The sequence below is a fragment of the Atta colombica genome, unplaced genomic scaffold, assembly GCF_001594045.1.
Source record: "Atta colombica isolate Treedump-2 unplaced genomic scaffold, Acol1.0 scaffold11, whole genome shotgun sequence".
Lineage (NCBI taxonomy): Eukaryota > Metazoa > Arthropoda > Insecta > Hymenoptera > Formicidae > Atta > Atta colombica.
The window spans coordinates 1202996-1222238 of record NW_017259195.1 but is presented as its reverse complement, the minus strand read 5'-3'; the positions used below and the strand labels follow the sequence as shown (position 1 = coordinate 1222238).

Genomic DNA, 19243 nt, shown 5'->3' with positions numbered 1-19243 from the left:
TATATATATATATTTCAATTTACAAGCAAATCATTCCCGAGGTGTATATTAGGTATACATATAACTGTTTAAGAGAAAAATTTCTATTAGAAAAATAAGTTATATACATTGCAGGATTAATTTTGTAGTTGAATCACTATTGTTAAATGTAATAAAGTAAACTTAGTCTACTTATATTTCATAAGATTCTAAAAACACAATTCTGATCATTACACTAATTATACTATTAATGCGCACGAGCAGAAATCGCATGATTAAATTCTGTATATCGATCAGCGGCGCTGATTTTATATTCGTTTTTATCAGACTGAACCGCAACCACGGCATTACGAACGAATCTCCGCGTGTAGAATTATGCATTCGGCCGCAACTGCATCCCGCAACAAATCGCGTACGTCACGCATGGCGAGCGGATCGGCATAATTTACGAGGCCGAACACGAGCGCATCTCATTCCGATCGCACCTGTTCGATCAGAATAGCCAACTGATATACGGCCCCGAGTTGGCCTGATTCGACGTAAGGACAATGGAGCGATCGTATCATAATGGCGGGGTGTTTGCGATGGAAATCCGTTCCCCATGAATCATAAACACGACAAATTAATTATCCGCTTGTCTGTCTCATTTCGGATCCGAGCATCACCGTTGCCGTCACTCGCCATTGTGTATATCATTATTTTAATTTAAAGTATATCACACGAGTATATTTATATTTACATTTATATTTATATTTATATTTAATCTAAATCACACGCATATATCGAAAAATAAAAACGTAAAAAAAATAACGTCGATAACTTTAAAAAACCTAAATCAATGCAAAAACTGCTATAAGGTAAAGTAATATTATTTATATTTATTACACCGATTCATCCAGATTGTTATATTTTTATTTTTATTATTTATTTAATATTCTCTCTACCTATTTTCTTTTTAAAGTATTGTTAGCTACTTTTTATAAGTTTATTACGTTTCTATTCTGTCCGTTTCATTCTTTTGACGGGTTGCAGAACTAAAAACCAATCGTGAGACTGCAGACATTTGCAGCAAAGCGGGAAATGTTTTCCCACAATCGAGAAGCGCGTATTTCGATAACAGGGAAAACAATATGACGATCCAGATAGCCGTATTGCGATGTCGACTGTGAATCGCAGAGATAAACGCGAGCTATTCCCTCCCGATTCACCTGTAATACGCTCGAGGAACAATAATAACCGGAAACGCATCGAGACGAGGTCCATTACCGGACTGTCGCAGAATCTCTCGGTCATTTTCATTCGCCGATACCGACGCTGAAAATTAGCTGCAATTAGCAAGGCGCATGGTTGCAATGCACAGGAGATAATCCCGTAAATACTGCAGGAAAATCCGTTAGTTTTCTCGCTTTGTGATAAACTCGGCATGTGTTTTAAATGTAAATTATAGTGCCATATATAAAAGTCTGTCACAGAGTCTGTCCACAAAATCTTGATACTGATACAGTATAATTTTGCTCAATACAGTATAATTTTATAATTCAGAGAAATTTTGAAATATTCACACACACATACACACACACACACACACACACACACACACACACACACACACACACACACACACACACACACACACACACACAACTCAACAAAATTAGACGATCACCTTTTCACTCTACAAAAATAAACAAACTTCAAGATAGAATAACTTCATCTCTCATATCGAGATGTTTAAAAAAGCATTTTACAAGTTGAAATCTCTACTTTTCAGATCGGTATTTAAAAAATTATTCTTAATGGTATTTTGTTAAAGTTACACATAAATGAAAACGCATTAAATCTCAAAATTTTTTACGAAATTTGCAAAATTCCATGGGGCGAATTAAAAACTGTGCACAAATGCGGTTTACATCATTCGAAAGAGTGAATTTTTACCTTTAATTTGTTTTTTTATGAAGCTTTGTACGAATTTTTTGCAGATTATTCAACATTAAAGCAAAAACAACCCATTTTTACTAACGATGTTGAATAACTTCGATGATGAAAAAAAATCGAAAAGATCAATAAAAAAGCAAATTAAAGCTAAGATTCATTCTTTTGAAAGCTGTAAATCGCATTTGTGCGCAATTTTTAATCCGCGCCGTAAAATTTCGCAAATTTTATAAAAAATTTGGACTGCATTTATGTTTGTAATTCCATAAAGTATCATTTCAAGTAACGATTTGAACAGAAGAGATTTCAAGCTGTAAAATGCTTTTCTTAATCTCGATAATTTTTTACAAAGTTATTCTTGAAATTTGCCTATTTTTGTAGGATGGAACAGGCGATCCTTTAATTTTGTTGAGTGTATATATATATATATATCTTATATAATAATCTAAAAGTAAATTATAAAAAGTTTATAAACAATAGTAAGTGAAAATCGATCGAGAAATATTCAATACAAATAAAAAAATTAGCCATATATGCTTAATAACATTTTAATCAAAATATAAAGGTGCCTATAAGAGTCAACATTAGTTAATCATGTGTAATTAATTTATTCGTTATACATAAAATTGTAGACGTTTCAATCGCCAATTTGGATCCTTCTCAATACAAATATATAATACTTGAGAAAAATATTCATTATATAAATAGCTTGAACATAATAAGATAAATTAATTAATAAAACGGATTGATGCTAAGTTATGATGTTATTTTTATGATTATGTATCCAAGAGCTCCTTCATTTTAATTGCCAAATTAAATGATAAAATGCTTAATAACCCGTATGTTGACCTCATTCGATTGCACGCTTGAGATCATATATCAATATAATAATATTTTTATATGAATCTTGCAATTTCCAGTTTAAGCAATTATCAGGCAATATCCGCTTTGGCTGAACGTGATCTTTTTCGCTTACTTGTGTTATCTTATAAAAATCGATGATAAATTATTAGGTACATCATAAATTACTATATTGTAAAAATTCCATATTAAAAAATTAACAAAAGTGGAATGAGGAAGCTGAAATGACATGATACCATTTAACAACATCAAATTATGAATAATAAATCCAATACAAATGGACGCGTCAGTATAAATCATGTGTTGGGATTGCGCCTGTCGAAGGATTTGTCGAGGCTAATTAATGGCGATTAATGAGCTTGGTTCGACGAGTTCCGCTGAGAAAATTATAAAGATCGTACATACCGACGTATGCGGCTTCGATGAGAATTAGAACTCAGAACGAGAGCAACAAGTGGCGCACGATGTCTCTCATTATCGGCCAGTTATGGATAGACTCGCTTCTTCTTTGTTTTATGTAATGTTTGAAAATTTCACAGCGGCTTATCGCGATACGTCCGATCCGACTATTAATAATCGACGACAGACATGAGTGTGAAGGTCTTGCATTATTCACGCTACTACCTTCATGATTCTTTTTACTTACATTAGATTGGAATCTCATCTAGATATTTCAAAACTCAATCTATATATAGTGGCATAAAAGCTATTAAAATGCCTCAAAAATTTCGGGAAAAGAAACGAATTTTATATATATTCCTGTATTAATGAGAAATATAAATACACATTATCCTTTCTCGAATTTCCATTTTTGTTCTTTGATCTGGATATTGTGGATGAAAGAATTCACAACGTGAAAGAATTTAAGAATAAGAAATAAGACTGCTTCTTTTTCCCTTGAGCATTTCGTGATAAAGTCAACATTTGAAATTCTACGGGAATCAAGTTGGAGCCAAAAAATTAGCACGTTGATTTACTCCATGTAGCATATACCGTATCTCACGTGGCATCTCGACTGCACTTTCCCACTAGCACGTTCCATCTTGGAGTACTAGAACGTGACTGTAGCTTTTTCGTAAGTTTCTCCTTCTTGTTCCTCTCCTTCTTTCATTCGTAAGAATGAGAGTCGAAAAAAATATCTTAATAATATAATATATCCGTATTCTCTAAAATTTCATATACTATATGTATTATCTAATTTACGCGATTATATTTCCTTGTGATTTGCTAAACTTCTCTTCCAAAGGATTTAAGTTTACTGCGTTAACGAAATTTCCTCTTGTTCAAGACTCACCTACATTTCATCTACATATATCCCGGTGAACTACAGCTTTTTCTAAAATAGGCGAAGTTAAATTCAGTTCTCTTAGTAGAAAGTAATCCCCCGATTATCCTTCTCGGATCTCCCGGGAATGCGGATTCACATATGAAAGAGACAATCTTTCAGGGAGGGTGGCAACGCGTTGTAACTCGCGATAATTCCGTTAATGCACATATGTCGTGCAGCTCTAACGAGTTATAATCAGTCGAGCACCGGCTGAGTACAGTTTAATGGTTTATTCCTCGCATTAGGCACCCTTCTAGTCCCTCTTTCCCACCTTGGCTTCTATCTACGTTCTCTCCTCTCAACTATCTCTTCCATGTCCCCCTCCCTCTCTCTCTCTCTCTCTCTCTCTCTCTCTCTCTCTCTCTCTCTCTCACACTCTCTCTGTCCGGACTTCCACAATAATGCAAGCTCCATCGGCGAGATAGTACGACGAACGCGCAATTTGCGGCCGAGCTCTGGCTTTCTCGAATAATTGATGCAATTTCCGGGTTGCGAGCGAGCTGCGAATGACCCCGAGAATTTGGATTTTAGGTAGATTCATGAGATGTTCACGTCACAAAGTGAACATTAATTTCCGCATACCCTCCGATATTAAATCGCGAACGATTTTTCTAAATAACCAGATTCCTATCCTCATACGTATGGTCGTTGAATAATTGTTAATTTTCAGGAAGTCTCATTCGAATCCGATTTCGTATGAGAATTATTAGAGCATCATTTAATCATTTTCAGTTGAACTCATTCAACATACAAGAGCATTATTAAATCGTTAATAACTTCACATGAAGGAGACAGTACAGTTCTGTACACAGAATGAATTCCTACTGGAGAGTGTTTATATTTTCCTTAATCGATATTCCCGAGCCTATAATTGGACAATTTTTTCAGCTTGATTGTGAAAAATTGTTTATAACAAATATTTTTCACAATCTTATATAATTTTAAGTTATAATCTTATTCCTCGGATTTTGACCTTCAAAATAAAAAAAATGTTCTCTAAATTTTTGGGAATAAACTTTCACTCCCATAGAATGATAGTTGCGCCAGTCCGACAGGAGTGAAATTTTCACTCTTACAATTACAGAGTCAAAAATCATTCCAAATAGGAGTAACTTTTTTATCTATGTGGAGAGGGAATAATTCAACTCTCCGAAGGGAGAGACTGAAATTTTACTCTGATAAATGTTAAATTTAGCCTCTTTACATCTAATCTAAAAATTATTACACTCATTCAACGTGTTTTTGCATAAAACGAACAAATATGGTAGAAAAAAAATCGCTCTGTCTCGCAAAGCGAGATATTAATCATTAAAATTGATTTTTTAGATTAAAAACTTCATTCCTGAAGAAGTGTGAAGTTCACTTTTTGCCGGACTGGCGCAACTATCACTTTTCTTGGGGTAAAATTTCACTTCCAAAAATTTAGTGTTTAATTACATAATTTTAAACAATAATACATTAAAACAAATAGTTCAAACTGCACTGGACTCGCGAATACCAATTAAGGAAATTTCAAAATTAATATCAATTAGGTTTAAAATTTTTTCTGGAAGTCGATAAATAGTATTATATTTTTATAATAAGATATGATGTATATATCACTTTGTTTAAGTGACATAATCTATTTAATTTACAGATCATGCCTTTCGCGTGCCTCGTAGATATCATTTATCGTACAATACTTGTCGCACCACGCACCCGTAACAATCATTCATGAAATTATGCTAAAAAACACTAGTCGAATATGATAGTTAACATCGATAGCGTACACGACATCTAAACTTGTCACAACTGAACAGGAAAAAGAGTAAAATACACCTTTAAGCTTATATACCTATCGCCTAAGCCTAACTATTGCTGACTTTGCGGGCTAATTCTATTAACCATCCCTTGGCGAGCCTATCTATGTTTTCTATTCGCATTTCTGCGGGATTAATTTTGCGGATTCGTTTGCGAACCACGCTGTAAGTTTTCGTGTAGTCTGGTTCTGCCTGGGCATGATCGACGACTCTCTTTCTAACCGCTGCGGCGTATCGCTAATTTTTTCGACGAATCCGATGTTTCCCATGTGCTAATGGCGTATTCCTCTAATCGCATTTATCCTAACTCTCCAACTAACTCCGGCTTACTGACTGTTCCGCGTTAACTTCATGGAGACACCATTATACTTTATACCACGCGTTTCTATCAACTAATAAAATATATCCATGTATTTGTACATTAATTAAAAATATTTGCCGAACGAGACAGATAAATTATAAATGTACATGCTGTAAAATTTATAAATTATACATTTAATTACAGACTGTCTAGTGTTCAGATTTTTTAATCGACATTTTATCCATATATCATTTCATTGTGTGACTTTATTATGTTGCTTATTCGTTTAATATTTTAGTACATACACTGTCAATAAATGTATGTTTTCGGCATGCGTTTATTATAGCTCGAAGAATTGGAATATTCAGAACACGAAAACAACGGATTAATCCGCATTATGAATATTTGATCGCATCGTGCAGAACCCGGCAGGATGAACTTTAAAAAGCTCTCTCCGATGCAAATTAATGCATGCCGTAAAAAAGGTCGGCGGACGCGGCTTTTGCGATACGCGATCCATAATTAAGTTGTAGATTAGTTTTAGTACTAGTAGTATTGAACGAAAATAAACCAAAGTCATATGCGAGTTATATCAAATGTTAGCCAACTAAAATTTGTACTTTAAATAACAAACTTATAGAAATATAAATAATTCAAAGTAATAAATAAAAATACTTACTTTACTTACTTTACTAGTATCTGCAAATTTATGACATTTTTTTATACATCCTATTTGAAAATCGATTTTGAAATCGACTCTAGCAATAAATTTAATGTCTTAATCTTTTTTTTTTTTTATCTAAATTGCATCTTCCATTACAAGAAATCGATATAACTGTCTAATTGATATTACTGTCTAAATGCTTCTTTGCAATTGCTTATTTCAAGGAAATAAATTATTAAAATATTTTAATATCAAATTGTATAATAATAAAAAACACAAAAAATTATCTTCTTGAAATAATTCAAAGTACTTGATATTTTTTTGTAAGATTACTTCTTTCTAGCGATATTCTTTTTATAAAGAAAATTGCAGAAAAAACAGTTTTGTTGAAGTATCTAAAAATTTAACTAGATACAAATCTGAAAACAATTTTATTGAACTAAATAATGTAGAATGTTTAAGCTGGTTGCTAGAATTAAAAACGTTAAAACTTTTTGTAGTATTGCTCTTATTACGCTTAAGTTTCCTATAAAATTATTTTGAGTATCTAAATTTTTAGATACTTCAGTACAATCGTTCTTCCGTGTATAACTTATTAATAATTAATAATTAGAATAATCGTGCTTAAACTATTTATTTCCTTTTGTCCATATATTTTTTAAATATATATATCTTACTTTAAAAGCTATAAGAAAAGCTTCCCTTTCTAAACTTCAGGTCATCAATGGTTGAAAACAAATCTTGACGTGACACCCGAGTCGGGCTGGTCCGTCGACCCGTTCGGCCATGGCGGTACTATACCCTACTTTCTCAAGGCCTCTGGTGCATCCGGTACGGTGATTCAGAGGATACACTACGCGTGGAAGCAGTGGTTCGCCAAGAAACAATACGGCGACTTCGTTTGGCGGCAGCCGTGGGATCGCGACGGCGCAGCCGACATGCTCACCCATAATCAACCGTTCGACATCTACAACATCAAGCACTCGTGCGGCCCACATCCGCATGTCTGCCTCAACTTCGACTTCCGTAAAATACGCGGCGAATACACGGAGTACTCGGTTCGCGCCGTCGAGATCACGCCTAACAACGTTAAGCAGATGGCCGAGCTGTTGCTGGAGCAATATGCGAGAACCGGCTCATTGTTCACTCACAACGTCGTGCTGATGCCACTCGGCGATGATTTTAGGTTTGCATAACTTTATTTCGAAACTTTCATCATATTTGTGTTTATAATTTTTCAATTTTTCTTTTATTTTGTATTTTTCTTTGTAATGTTGTTCCTTCGAAAAAGAGACACATATATTCGACAAATTTTTTTATCGTAAAATTATAAAATAATTAACTTTAATATTTAAATTTATAAAATAATTAACACATAATTTAATTCTAATTTAATTATAATTCGATAATGTTAAAATTTTTATTTTATATTTTAAAATATAATTAATATTGGAAGATACAATTAGTTGTTTTTATATTATGTAACATAATATATATTACTTTTTAAAACATGCATATAGTACACATATACAAACACAGAGTGTTCTGGAAATATTTTTTATTTCCTTTTACATGAATGATGAAGAATTTTTTTCTCAAATTGTATGATTTCCGAAACATTCTGTATATATCAAGAAAAAAATATGATTGTTTCTATAATTAATAAAACTTCATGTTTCTTATTATTATTACAGATACGACCACGCGATCGAATGGGATCAACAATACACCAATTACAAGATCCTGATGGACTACATAAATAGTCGGAAGGACGAGTATAATGCTGAGGTAGTGTTTGGCACGCCGAAGGACTATTTCCACGAGATACAAAAGCGCGTGAACAAGTTCCCATCGTTAACAGGCGACTTCTTCGTATACTCGGATATTTTCAGTGAAGGTAGACCGGCCTATTGGAGCGGCTACTTTACTACCAGGCCCTACATGAAGATTCTGGACCGCGAGCTCGAGGCGAATCTCAGATCTGCCGAGATCCTTTACACGATCACGCTAAATCTTGCCAAGCAATCCGGCAAGGATATAAAACTTTACGAGACGTATTTCGAGAAGCTGGTTAAGGCGAGACGTAATCTGGGTCTGTTCCAGCATCACGATGCGATTACCGGTACCTCAAAGTCCTTTGTTATGAAAGATTATGCGCTGAAACTCTTCGAGTCAATCTCGGATACGACGAGCCTGCAAAGCTTTGCCATCCAGTCTCTCGCGGCCACCATCAGCGGCAAGTCGAATTCCGTCTATGTGTTGTCCGAATCGGATAGAGACAGCTACGAGAAGCTGCCGAAGAAGATACCAATCGGCGTGAATAATCATGAGACTAGGAAAATCGTTCTGTTCAATCCACTGGCGCAGTCCAGGCAGGAAGTGATCAGTCTGAAAGTTACGTCATATAAAATCAAAGTCTTAGATCCTCAGAAGAACCCCATACCCTACCAGATCGCGCCTGTGATGAACGCCACGAGCATTACGCATGATGTATACGTTCTACTTTTCGTAGCCGAACTGAAGCCACTGTCAATCGCCACATACCACTTGCGACAAGTCGATAAAGTGCCGGCAGAGGCCATCTCGACAGTGTACTGCAGCCGTTGCGGCAAGGACAATGTCTTTCCTATCAAACCTATGCAAGTGGGCGACGTACAGCTCGAGAATCAACGAATGAAACTGCTGTTTGATGGGCAGACGGGTTTCCTGAAGCGCGTGACGAAAAAATCCACCGGCAAGATCATGCAGTGCGCCGTGCAGTTCGCTGCGTATCCTTCGGCTCAGTTCCATAGTGGTGCCTATCTCTTCATGCCTGATCCTAATCTCCGGGACACCGACAAGGATGTCTTGGAGGCGTACACGCCGCATCAGAAGATCTATATCATCAGCGGTAACTTGAGTTCCCGCCTTACCGTCGAATATGGCAAGTTACTGACGCATCATGTGGCGATCTACCATCGCGACGGCGGCCTCGGCGAAGCCATTTACCTACGCAACATTGTGGACTTTGAAACGCCACCGAAGAATCGCGAGACGGAGATGTTTATGCGTTTGCAAACCGACATCTCGAACGGCGATCCGCCTGAGTTCTACACCGATCTGAACGGTCATCAGATGATCAAACGTACCAAAATCGAGCGCATCGGCATCGAGGGCAATTACTTTCCCATCACAACCATGGCCTACATCGAGGACTCGAGTCACCGACTGACACTCTTAGTAAACCACTGCCAGGGCGCGGCCAGCTACCAGCCCGGCTGGCTCGAGGTGATGCTGGATCGCAGAACTCTATACGATGATTCACGGGGCATGGGTGAAGGTCTGCTAGACAATCGGCGGACTGTCATCAAGCATTGGCTGCTACTTGAAGATATAAGTGGCGAAAAAGACAAATACTCGAGACCGTCGTTATTCGCCAATCATTTGAGCAACACTCTCAACTACCCGGTGAATATTTTCGTGGTAGACGGTAACGAGCAGGAGGTCACGATGACGCCGGAAGTCAGACTGTTGAGTCAAAGTTTCCCGTGCGATCTTCATCTGCTCAATCTGCGCACCAATCACGATCAGAAACTGCCACATTTCCCAGTGAACAGCGCGCTCATGGTGCTGCACCGGCAGGGCTACAGTTGCTCCGTGGGTATCGACGTGGCTCTGAAACACTGTCCACTCATAGAGAGACTCGCGCAGGGCACCGCGTTTTACAAGCTCGACAAGGTCAACGTTACGAAGACGTCGTTGACTGGTACGAAGTCGGGCGCCCGTTTGAAAGACGGTTTCCAAGAGATCGGCCTGCAACCGATGCAAGTCGAGACATACAATGTGAATTTCGTACAATGATCTTAAGCCACAAGCCGATCGGCTGTCGATATCGACCCGTTCGCATTGATCGGTTAGCAAAATTAGCAAGAGTACATAGGCGTCTTGCCCCTTCCGAATGACACTGCCGTATATTAATCATGTTGAATACTACCTCTGACTCTTTGTGTAACGTGTGACGTTGTTAGCGGCAAAGAATGGAAACGATACAGCAGCGAAGGTAATCAATAATTTCTCGCGGGACGAAAAAAGTGACAAATAACGTTGACTACTCTAGGACAATTGACTCATACAATTGAATTTTATTAAAATATATGTTTTTTTCGTTAAGAAGGATTTCAAAAATCCTTTTTAATCAATTTTTTATTCCATAGGCATGTGAAGGAGGTATTTTTACATTTTTTTGTTACGCTAATTCCGACAATGTACTCTACTGGCCTAGAAATCATATTCTTATACCATTTTCTTTTCTCTTATACTTAATTTCTTTCACTAATTTTATTTAGAAAAGAGAAGAAAAAATTTTTCTTCTTTCTCAGATCAAAGATAAATTTCACTGTAAATTATTGACGTGAAATCATTAATCATTAATGTAAGAACTTTCCACATTACTTCTCGAGTTTAGCTGAATTTCGCGAGACAATACTTCGCGTTGGTTGCATCACATTTACAGGAAATTAAAAAAAATGGCAAATATGTGAAGAGTTCGCGTGTAAATATTTTGATCGATGCAACAATTAATTGCTAATCATGACAAACGTGCGTGCGCCATTGTACATATTGTTCCTTGTACGATGTATCCTTGCGTTTTATTAATGAAGAGAGGAATTGAGAGGGAGAGGGAAGGGAAGAGGCGTGAGATGTATACACGCAGATATATAAATACATTAGTAATTTACTCTAAACAGAGTCTGAGATATCTAATTAATACATGTATATTCGCTGGAACGAGATACTTGGGAACAGATTTATCTCGATCTCTATTTTACTTATTTAAATTAATTACTCTCATTATTAATTACTCATTTAATTTTGAACAATTCTTCCATTATTTAATTCCATAATTTACCTTTATCGCTGGAATAATTTTAACTTACTTATTTATTAAGATTTTAGATTTGGGATTTTTAATAAATGAATTTCTTTATTATTAACTTCCTATCGTGTAAAAATTTCTATTTTTTTAATTTTATTTAATTTCTAAGATAGTTATCATTGTTTTTCAAACGATAAAATAATATTTCTGAATGTTAAATTTTCTACATTTCTTCATGAATGTAAAGCTTTTTTAATCGAAAAGCGATTTCACGGCGGAGATATAAAAGGGGCCAGAGAGTCAGGCCTATACAAAGAACAAAAGAATTAAAATTTTATACATATAGTAACTTAATTTTATCTGTTTATACGACGTTTGTCGCTGTGAATAAATACACAGCTGACCGACAGAAATTTCTTTTATCAAACGTACAGAGTTATATGTGTATATATTGTATCGTATATGTATATATTACATATCAGATCGTAATTTATCCTAGACAATTACAATTATAGATAACCTTTGTGATAGCGAAACGATGTAAAGAAAATCTTATACATCTATTTTCGTATGTCAAATATTTTGCTATCGACCCTCCCTTTCTCCCTCTCCGTGAATATTGACAGTAAGTCAAGTTTTCTTGTAGACGAAGAGGACGCAATTCCAAGGACATCCTCTTCGCGTATTGTTTACGCAATCCGAGAATGTAATAAAATATAATGCGTGTAAAATGAACGTGCCAGACGATGAAAAAATTATCTCTTGGAGATAACGCGGGAAGAGGGAGTACTTTACAAGGTATAAATTATATTGAATTGTAAATAATTAAATAATTTGACGAATTATTGTAATTAACGATCGTCACCATTGTGAAATCTGTTTCTTTTTTCCAACTTCCAAGATATTTATACCATGACGTGATAATCTGTCAAAAATCGATAACTATAAATACCGTACTTTCGAGATGTTCTTTGTTATGAACGAATGCGCGATAAGTATTGAGATTTGTGTATGATAAGTGTCGCAGAGAGATTTTGCGGTATGTATCCTCGCGTGATGTTTCCAGTGATCTTCCACTTCTATGGAGAAACTCGAAGTGTCCCTTTTTGCGGCTGTATTATCGGTCCGATTTGTATATATTAGATTAATTAATGGTAAGTGCAGCTTCCATGCGCAAGTGAACCGTCGCATTCTTCCAAGGCGAGAAATATCGGAAGGAATGGGGCGGAAATTAGTTCTTCGAGGGTGCAAGTAATGTTGTAAAACGTGACTGTTACTTTTGCGTAAAAACGGCAAAATGTTTACTGTTTCTCCGTGCACGTACTCATAATTATTATGAAGCAGCATTTTTTTTAATTTACACGAAAGATACATTGTCTATGTAAATTTTCTCATTTAATCCTGTTCATAAATACGATGCGAATTTGTGTAAACTTCTGCCCACAATTCTAATGCTTGAACTATCAGACTATAGAATGCTTTCATTTTCATGATTAATTTATTCAGTTATTTACAGTTAATCGACATGTTTACTGTCATATTATCGCTAAGAGATGTAACAAGTTGCGATTAATTGCTTTTTTAGCGGTACATAATTATATTTGTCGCGCCAAATATTATACATGTTTTCATTATAAAAAAAATTCGTTTTCGTTGTCAGTGTCAAATTGTTACCGTTTGATTTCAATTGTAAGTCCTTCTTAACGCGAATTATTTCAAATCGCAAATTTGATAAAAATTTAATATCGAACGAAAACACGCAACTTTACGTTTAAAAAGTTGAAAAAGTTAGGTGGCGGAAACATCCGTCATGATACGATTTGATTACCGCCGGTAATTAAACTTCGTAAAGCATTGGTTATTAAAATTTTTTCGATAGACTTATGGCTCCGATAAATTTCACGGTTCACGGCGCGAACGAATTTATATGGGTTTAACGATATTATGTAAATAGAGGATCGATGAAATCGTTAAACCGATAGATTGTAAAGAGTAATGGAAAATAAAGAGTGGGCGGATGGGTGCGCGGGTAGAGTGTAGAAAGTTATTTCCTTCGAGCTCTTGTCACTTTTAATCATCGCCGTAGCACATTATCACGTTCAATCTTTGGCCGGGAGAAGATTTGCAAAAATAAATTTATCCGCTTATATATACATATATCGATCGCTTGATAGAACTAGCCTTATTTCGAAGTATTATAATAACTAAATCGATCTCTTAATTGTATTTTTCGGATACGTTCGAACCGGCGTTTAATCAAGCGAACTAATTAGCTTATATTATACTTTAATATTATCTATTTGATCTTATTTATTTCGGTAGTATTGTTTTATTTACACTAACGACACTGCCCACGATAACATATCCAGTCGTCCGCTCCATTTAAGCTTACACGTAACAAATCAAAAAAAAAGAACCTCAAGCAAAGAAATCTCGCCGTATAGTTCTATAGGGTATAGATTCAATTCATTGTTCAAATGTTTTTCATATCGTGAAGTAGCACTCTGTTTAAGAGTCGGATCTCTGCGTCGAGATTTCTGCAAATGTCGAAATTTCTGCAATTCGCCCGAAATTGCTGGGCGACCAAGTCGCTCGCAATGATTATCCCTGTAATGATATTGTAACATACTGTATGTTTTGTGCCGTCGTTAGAGAGAAAGAAGTGTTCTATATCACAAAGAATAAAGTTATATTACATGTTCACACACACACACACGCTGTCGCTCGGACGATTCGCAAACGGCTCGCCATTTGGAATCGCGCGAGCGCGGGACGCGCAAATGGCGATGATTACATACGATATTCCTTATGTTACAATGTAATATTATATTTATTAAATAAAATTAGTAACTGACGTATTTTGATCAGTCACGTTGTTCTCTATGCCGAATGGCCCTCCTTCGATAAAAGCGGATAAAAGTAATGGAAACTGTTGAAAGACTCAATAAAATTTAATCTTTCAGTGTCATATGATCACGTTTTCTTTGTAACTTTGAGAAATTTGAAAGGTCTCAATTACTTTTTTTCAAATAATATGTCTAATCTTTCTATAAGTTAATAAAAAGGTGTTTGATAAGAATATTTAATATTATATATTTTTGCAGGAATGCTATGCAACCAAATATACAATGATTGAATTTTTGTTAAGAAGCTCAATTATTATCTTTCTGATATAAATAATATGTACAATCCTTCTACAAAATTTTTATTCACTTCTGATTTTGTATACACGTAGTCACTTTTTTTATCGTAGCTCTAATGAAGTACTTAAAACATATATTATCGTTTTGCAAAATTTTTGATAAAATGATATTTAATAAGAATATTTGAAATCTGCAAGAACGTTGTGCAATAAATATGCAATGAATAATTTTTGTTAAGGGACTTCATTATTATTTATCTTCAAATAATATGTACAATATTTCTGCAAAAATGTTCAGCCTTTTTCCATTTTTTTTTCATATATAGGTATATACGGTGTTTGATAACGATATTTAAATTTTGGAAGAACGTCATGCAATGACTATTTGTGTTTTCTTAATTCTTGCAGATGTATGTAAATTAACCGATTAATGATGCATAAATATCGATCAGTGTTTTTTTCTTTTTTCTTCTTGTTTTTCAGATAGTATTAATAAAGAGGTGAATATATAATTGCGAAACCGGAAGAGCCATCTGGACTAAACGTTAATCGATACCGTTCCTTGGTGCATAACTTTCATTAATGGCGATCTTTCTTACAGCAATAAGTGTGCTCGCTTATGCCAATGTCTCCCGTACTGACCATGTAATTGAATTCACAATAAGATGAGAACTGCAGACGCGGAATCAAGAAAATTGCGAGATTCCCATCACGCGAAACAGATTAATTTACATATTCCATTTCATCATCGACGACACTTAGATTTCCTACTGAAAAGCCCGACATTCTTTTATATTACCGATTCAAATAAAACTGCGAGATCTAAATAATTAATCAGATTATAAAATCATAAAAACGGTTTTGCAATTATATAAAAAAAGTTATATAAAAAGCAGAAATCGCATATTTCTCTTCAGTGCAATTACGTGTTATTCTAACAACTTCGTATATTTTAATCTTTGTGCTGTAGCAATGAATTAAATTAATTTTACTTAAAAGACTCCTATTCACTCACTACTACTATCTTAGATTACGATGTCAAGTGAAAGAACTCAATAAAAATTCTTGCAAATTATATTTGAAGAAAAATATTTTTCAATAAAATAATATTTGCAATCAGAAAATAAATTTGTAAATTATATCGAAAATATCTTCTTGCTTCAAGAAGATATTAAATCATTTTATTTCTGTATACTGTTACTAATCTGACAGAATATAACTCATTTCATTTTTTGTTATACATAACTCATACATAATTTATTTCCAGATGTATGATTACATAAGTATTAGTTAATAAAAAAAGGTGAGTGCTCGGTATATTTTGCAATCGATTCTGTTGATTGCAAGTGTTGTTTTATTGAATATATATTTCCATATTAAAATATATTTTGTAAGAATGTTTATTTTGTATTTTCTGTCTTCTGACATTACAATATGAGATGAGTAACGGGAGCCTATCTATTCTTCATACGAAATAAGAGCAACGAGAATAAATATTCGTTCCGTACTTGTATCCGGCTTCAACTACATTTTGGAAGATTACATTTTAGAAAAATTGGAGAGAAATCGTGTTGCTCGAGATACAGTTTCGTATCTCGGGCTTTCAGGATCAAAAGTGCTAATTTATAAAACACACGATGGATTTTAGTACCTCGCACGATGATTCAGCTCGACATAGGCGGAAAAATGGGATTTCCGTTGTCCAGGTCTCGACAGTTGGAATGAACATCGCGCGCTCGCGCGTGCCTTCGTTATACAAGTTTTAATTACAATCGATTCAATTTCCTTCTTCGCCGAGGACAGAGTTTTCATTCGCCCACCCATCGAGATACTTCGTCAGCTCATTCATGAACCTGACACTCGTAATACTCCATTTACCGTTTCCGTAAGATGGGAGCGCGCGGACTTTTCGCCGTTTCGATAGCTCGTTGACTGAAATGCGTGGTTAAAAAGTCTGTTTCACTTTTCTTATTCTTTCTTCTTTTACGGAAATTATCGCTCATCTTGAAGTAAAAATCGCAAAAAGATTTCCTTGTAAGATGTCATTTAATCATAAAGAATTCCATTAAATCTCTTTCGCACAAATTTGCCAAATTCTGTTTCATAAAAATTAAGTTTAAAAAAATCAAAGGAGCATTATAATATTGCTGATTATTTGTTTTTCTATTGAAAATATAATAATTGTATTAATTTGAAAAAAAGAGAAGATAGCATCTTACTTTACAATAGTAAAGATTTTTCTTTTCTAAAAAAAGAATTCTCTATTCAACGATACTCATGCGCCTCTGAAAGTTAATGAATAATTTGCATTTTTTTTTGCAGCAAAATTATACGCGCGCTATAGCTGATATTGTACTACCGTGCGAATCGGAAAAGATCGCGGAATTTATTCAAAGATATTCAAAGGAAAATGCCAGTGATTTTCCTCTCTGAGATTGACTGTGGCAAGAAAAGCTCGGCGGAACGAGCGTCGCTTAGCCGTCAGTTATGAATATTTATAAATCTTAACTCGCTATTACATAAGTCTCGCGAATCGATCGAAATCATTTCAGAAGATTGCTTTCTCAATAAAGCAGCATTTCTCGCATAAATAATCGTAATAATTATGGTTTTTTTTCTTTTATTAATTGAAATTGAATAACAAGAGCTATTATATTAGAGTGAAATATTTACAACTAAAATTTCCAAAGAAAACTCTAAAGAAAGTCTAGGTACAAAAAAAGATTTTAAAATTATGAAAATCATTTTTACGACAAAATTTAAACTGTTATTGGTCAATGCATGACTCACGTATTATTCCTTTTCGTAACATGTTCTGTGTGTAGGACATTAAAAAGACTGATTTTAATATAAGTAATATTATATTAAATATAATTCTGTGTGAATTTATATATTACATACATAACCCTTTAAAATGCGCGTCGAAATGATTTTTTGGTCTTGAAACACAGACTTTACTAAACTACCGCAGTAATATCACGAGTTGACTAGCAATTTAACAATTTGCTTTTTCGCATCTTAGAACGATTTTAATAAGAGTGACATATTAAAATCTGTAAATAATCAATTCTTTATTGCGAAAAATAGTTCCAAGCAAAACAACAAATCACGATAACGTCAAAATGATATTAAAATGAATCGAAAAATGACTTTTAATGATCATTTTGGAGTCATTTTGAAGTCATTTTCATCATAATGACTTGTTCTGCTTGAGTTATCTCAGCCGGGAGTTGAACTTTTAATATAAATATTTTAATAAGATTTTGTGAAAGATATAAATCCTCCTCCCTTCACTGCTCTCTAAATCTGAATCAGTGGATAGTCACTAATTATCCAATGGCATACTTTGTACTGATAATCAGTGAAGTTCAACTAAAAAAGGAAGAATGTTTGAGCATATATAACTAAAATATCAATATTTGCACGGTAATTTCAATTTTCCAATACCATATTCATTGAAGTTAAGCACTAAAACAAGACTTAATTAGATCAATAATAAAAATTAGATATCGCACATTTAATTCATTGATTACCAGTGGCATACTTGCTACTGATATCAGTGATTATCCACTGATTCAGATTTAGAGAGTGAAATCTTAGGTATGCCCATGAAAGTAAACATTTAATACGCAAAAATAAATTATTCTGAAATAATTGAAAGGTTATTGCTAAAAATTATCTGAATCTCGATTAAAGCTATTCATTTTTTCACAAAGAATGGTTTTACTGAAGTATTTAAAATTCATTCAACTAGACAACACACACATAGCTTTGAAAATAATTTTGTTGGAATCCATCATATAATTATGTCTCTAAATTCTTTGAAATAGAATCTCACTCTAAAGAATGATAAATGTGCCAATCTTGAAAAAGAGTGACTTAATTTTCAATCTTTAAGAGTGAGATTCACTCTAAAAATTTTAAAGAGTAGAAATCTTAAACACATAATGAACAACGGTGCAAAAAATTTAACATTCTACCAACTAATTTGAATCCTACATAATTATTTTATGCTTCAACAAATTATTTTCAGATCTGCATCTAGCTAAAGTTTTAGATACTTCAGTAAGTAGTAAAACCATTCTTTCCGTATATTTATCCATTACACAATTTGCTAACAGTTGCTGTTCCGACGATCCCATTAAGAGAAGCCGCAAGTCGATGAAATATATGAAATTCACGTAGATTGTATTGCCATGTGCTAAATACAGGTACACCGCGCGATATTCGCCATCTCTTCTTGCCACGTCGACGTCTTAACGTCGGGTAATTAGCGCGGAGACAATCCCGGGACGCACACCGTAGATAATCGAGAATCTCGTTAGGAACCGCGAAGAAGCGAAGGCGCTTTCTAACGGCATCCATAAACGTCGCGTCTGATGA

The 19243-nt window shown here is 34.5% G+C and overlaps 1 protein-coding gene across 1 annotated transcript in view; it reads left to right on the top strand.

Annotated features, from left to right (window-relative positions):
- Positions 1 to 11010, top strand: part of LOC108693773 (alpha-mannosidase 2) — a 194600-nt gene extending 183590 nt beyond the window's left edge. Inside the window, exons 7-8 of the mRNA XM_018202911.1 lie at positions 7581 to 8049; positions 8558 to 11010. Coding sequence (XP_018058400.1) covers positions 7581 to 8049; positions 8558 to 10703 — 2615 coding nt within the window. The 3' untranslated portion in view covers positions 10704 to 11010. The remainder of the gene's footprint in view (positions 1 to 7580; positions 8050 to 8557) is intronic.
- The last annotated feature ends 8233 nt before the right edge of the window (positions 11011 to 19243 follow it).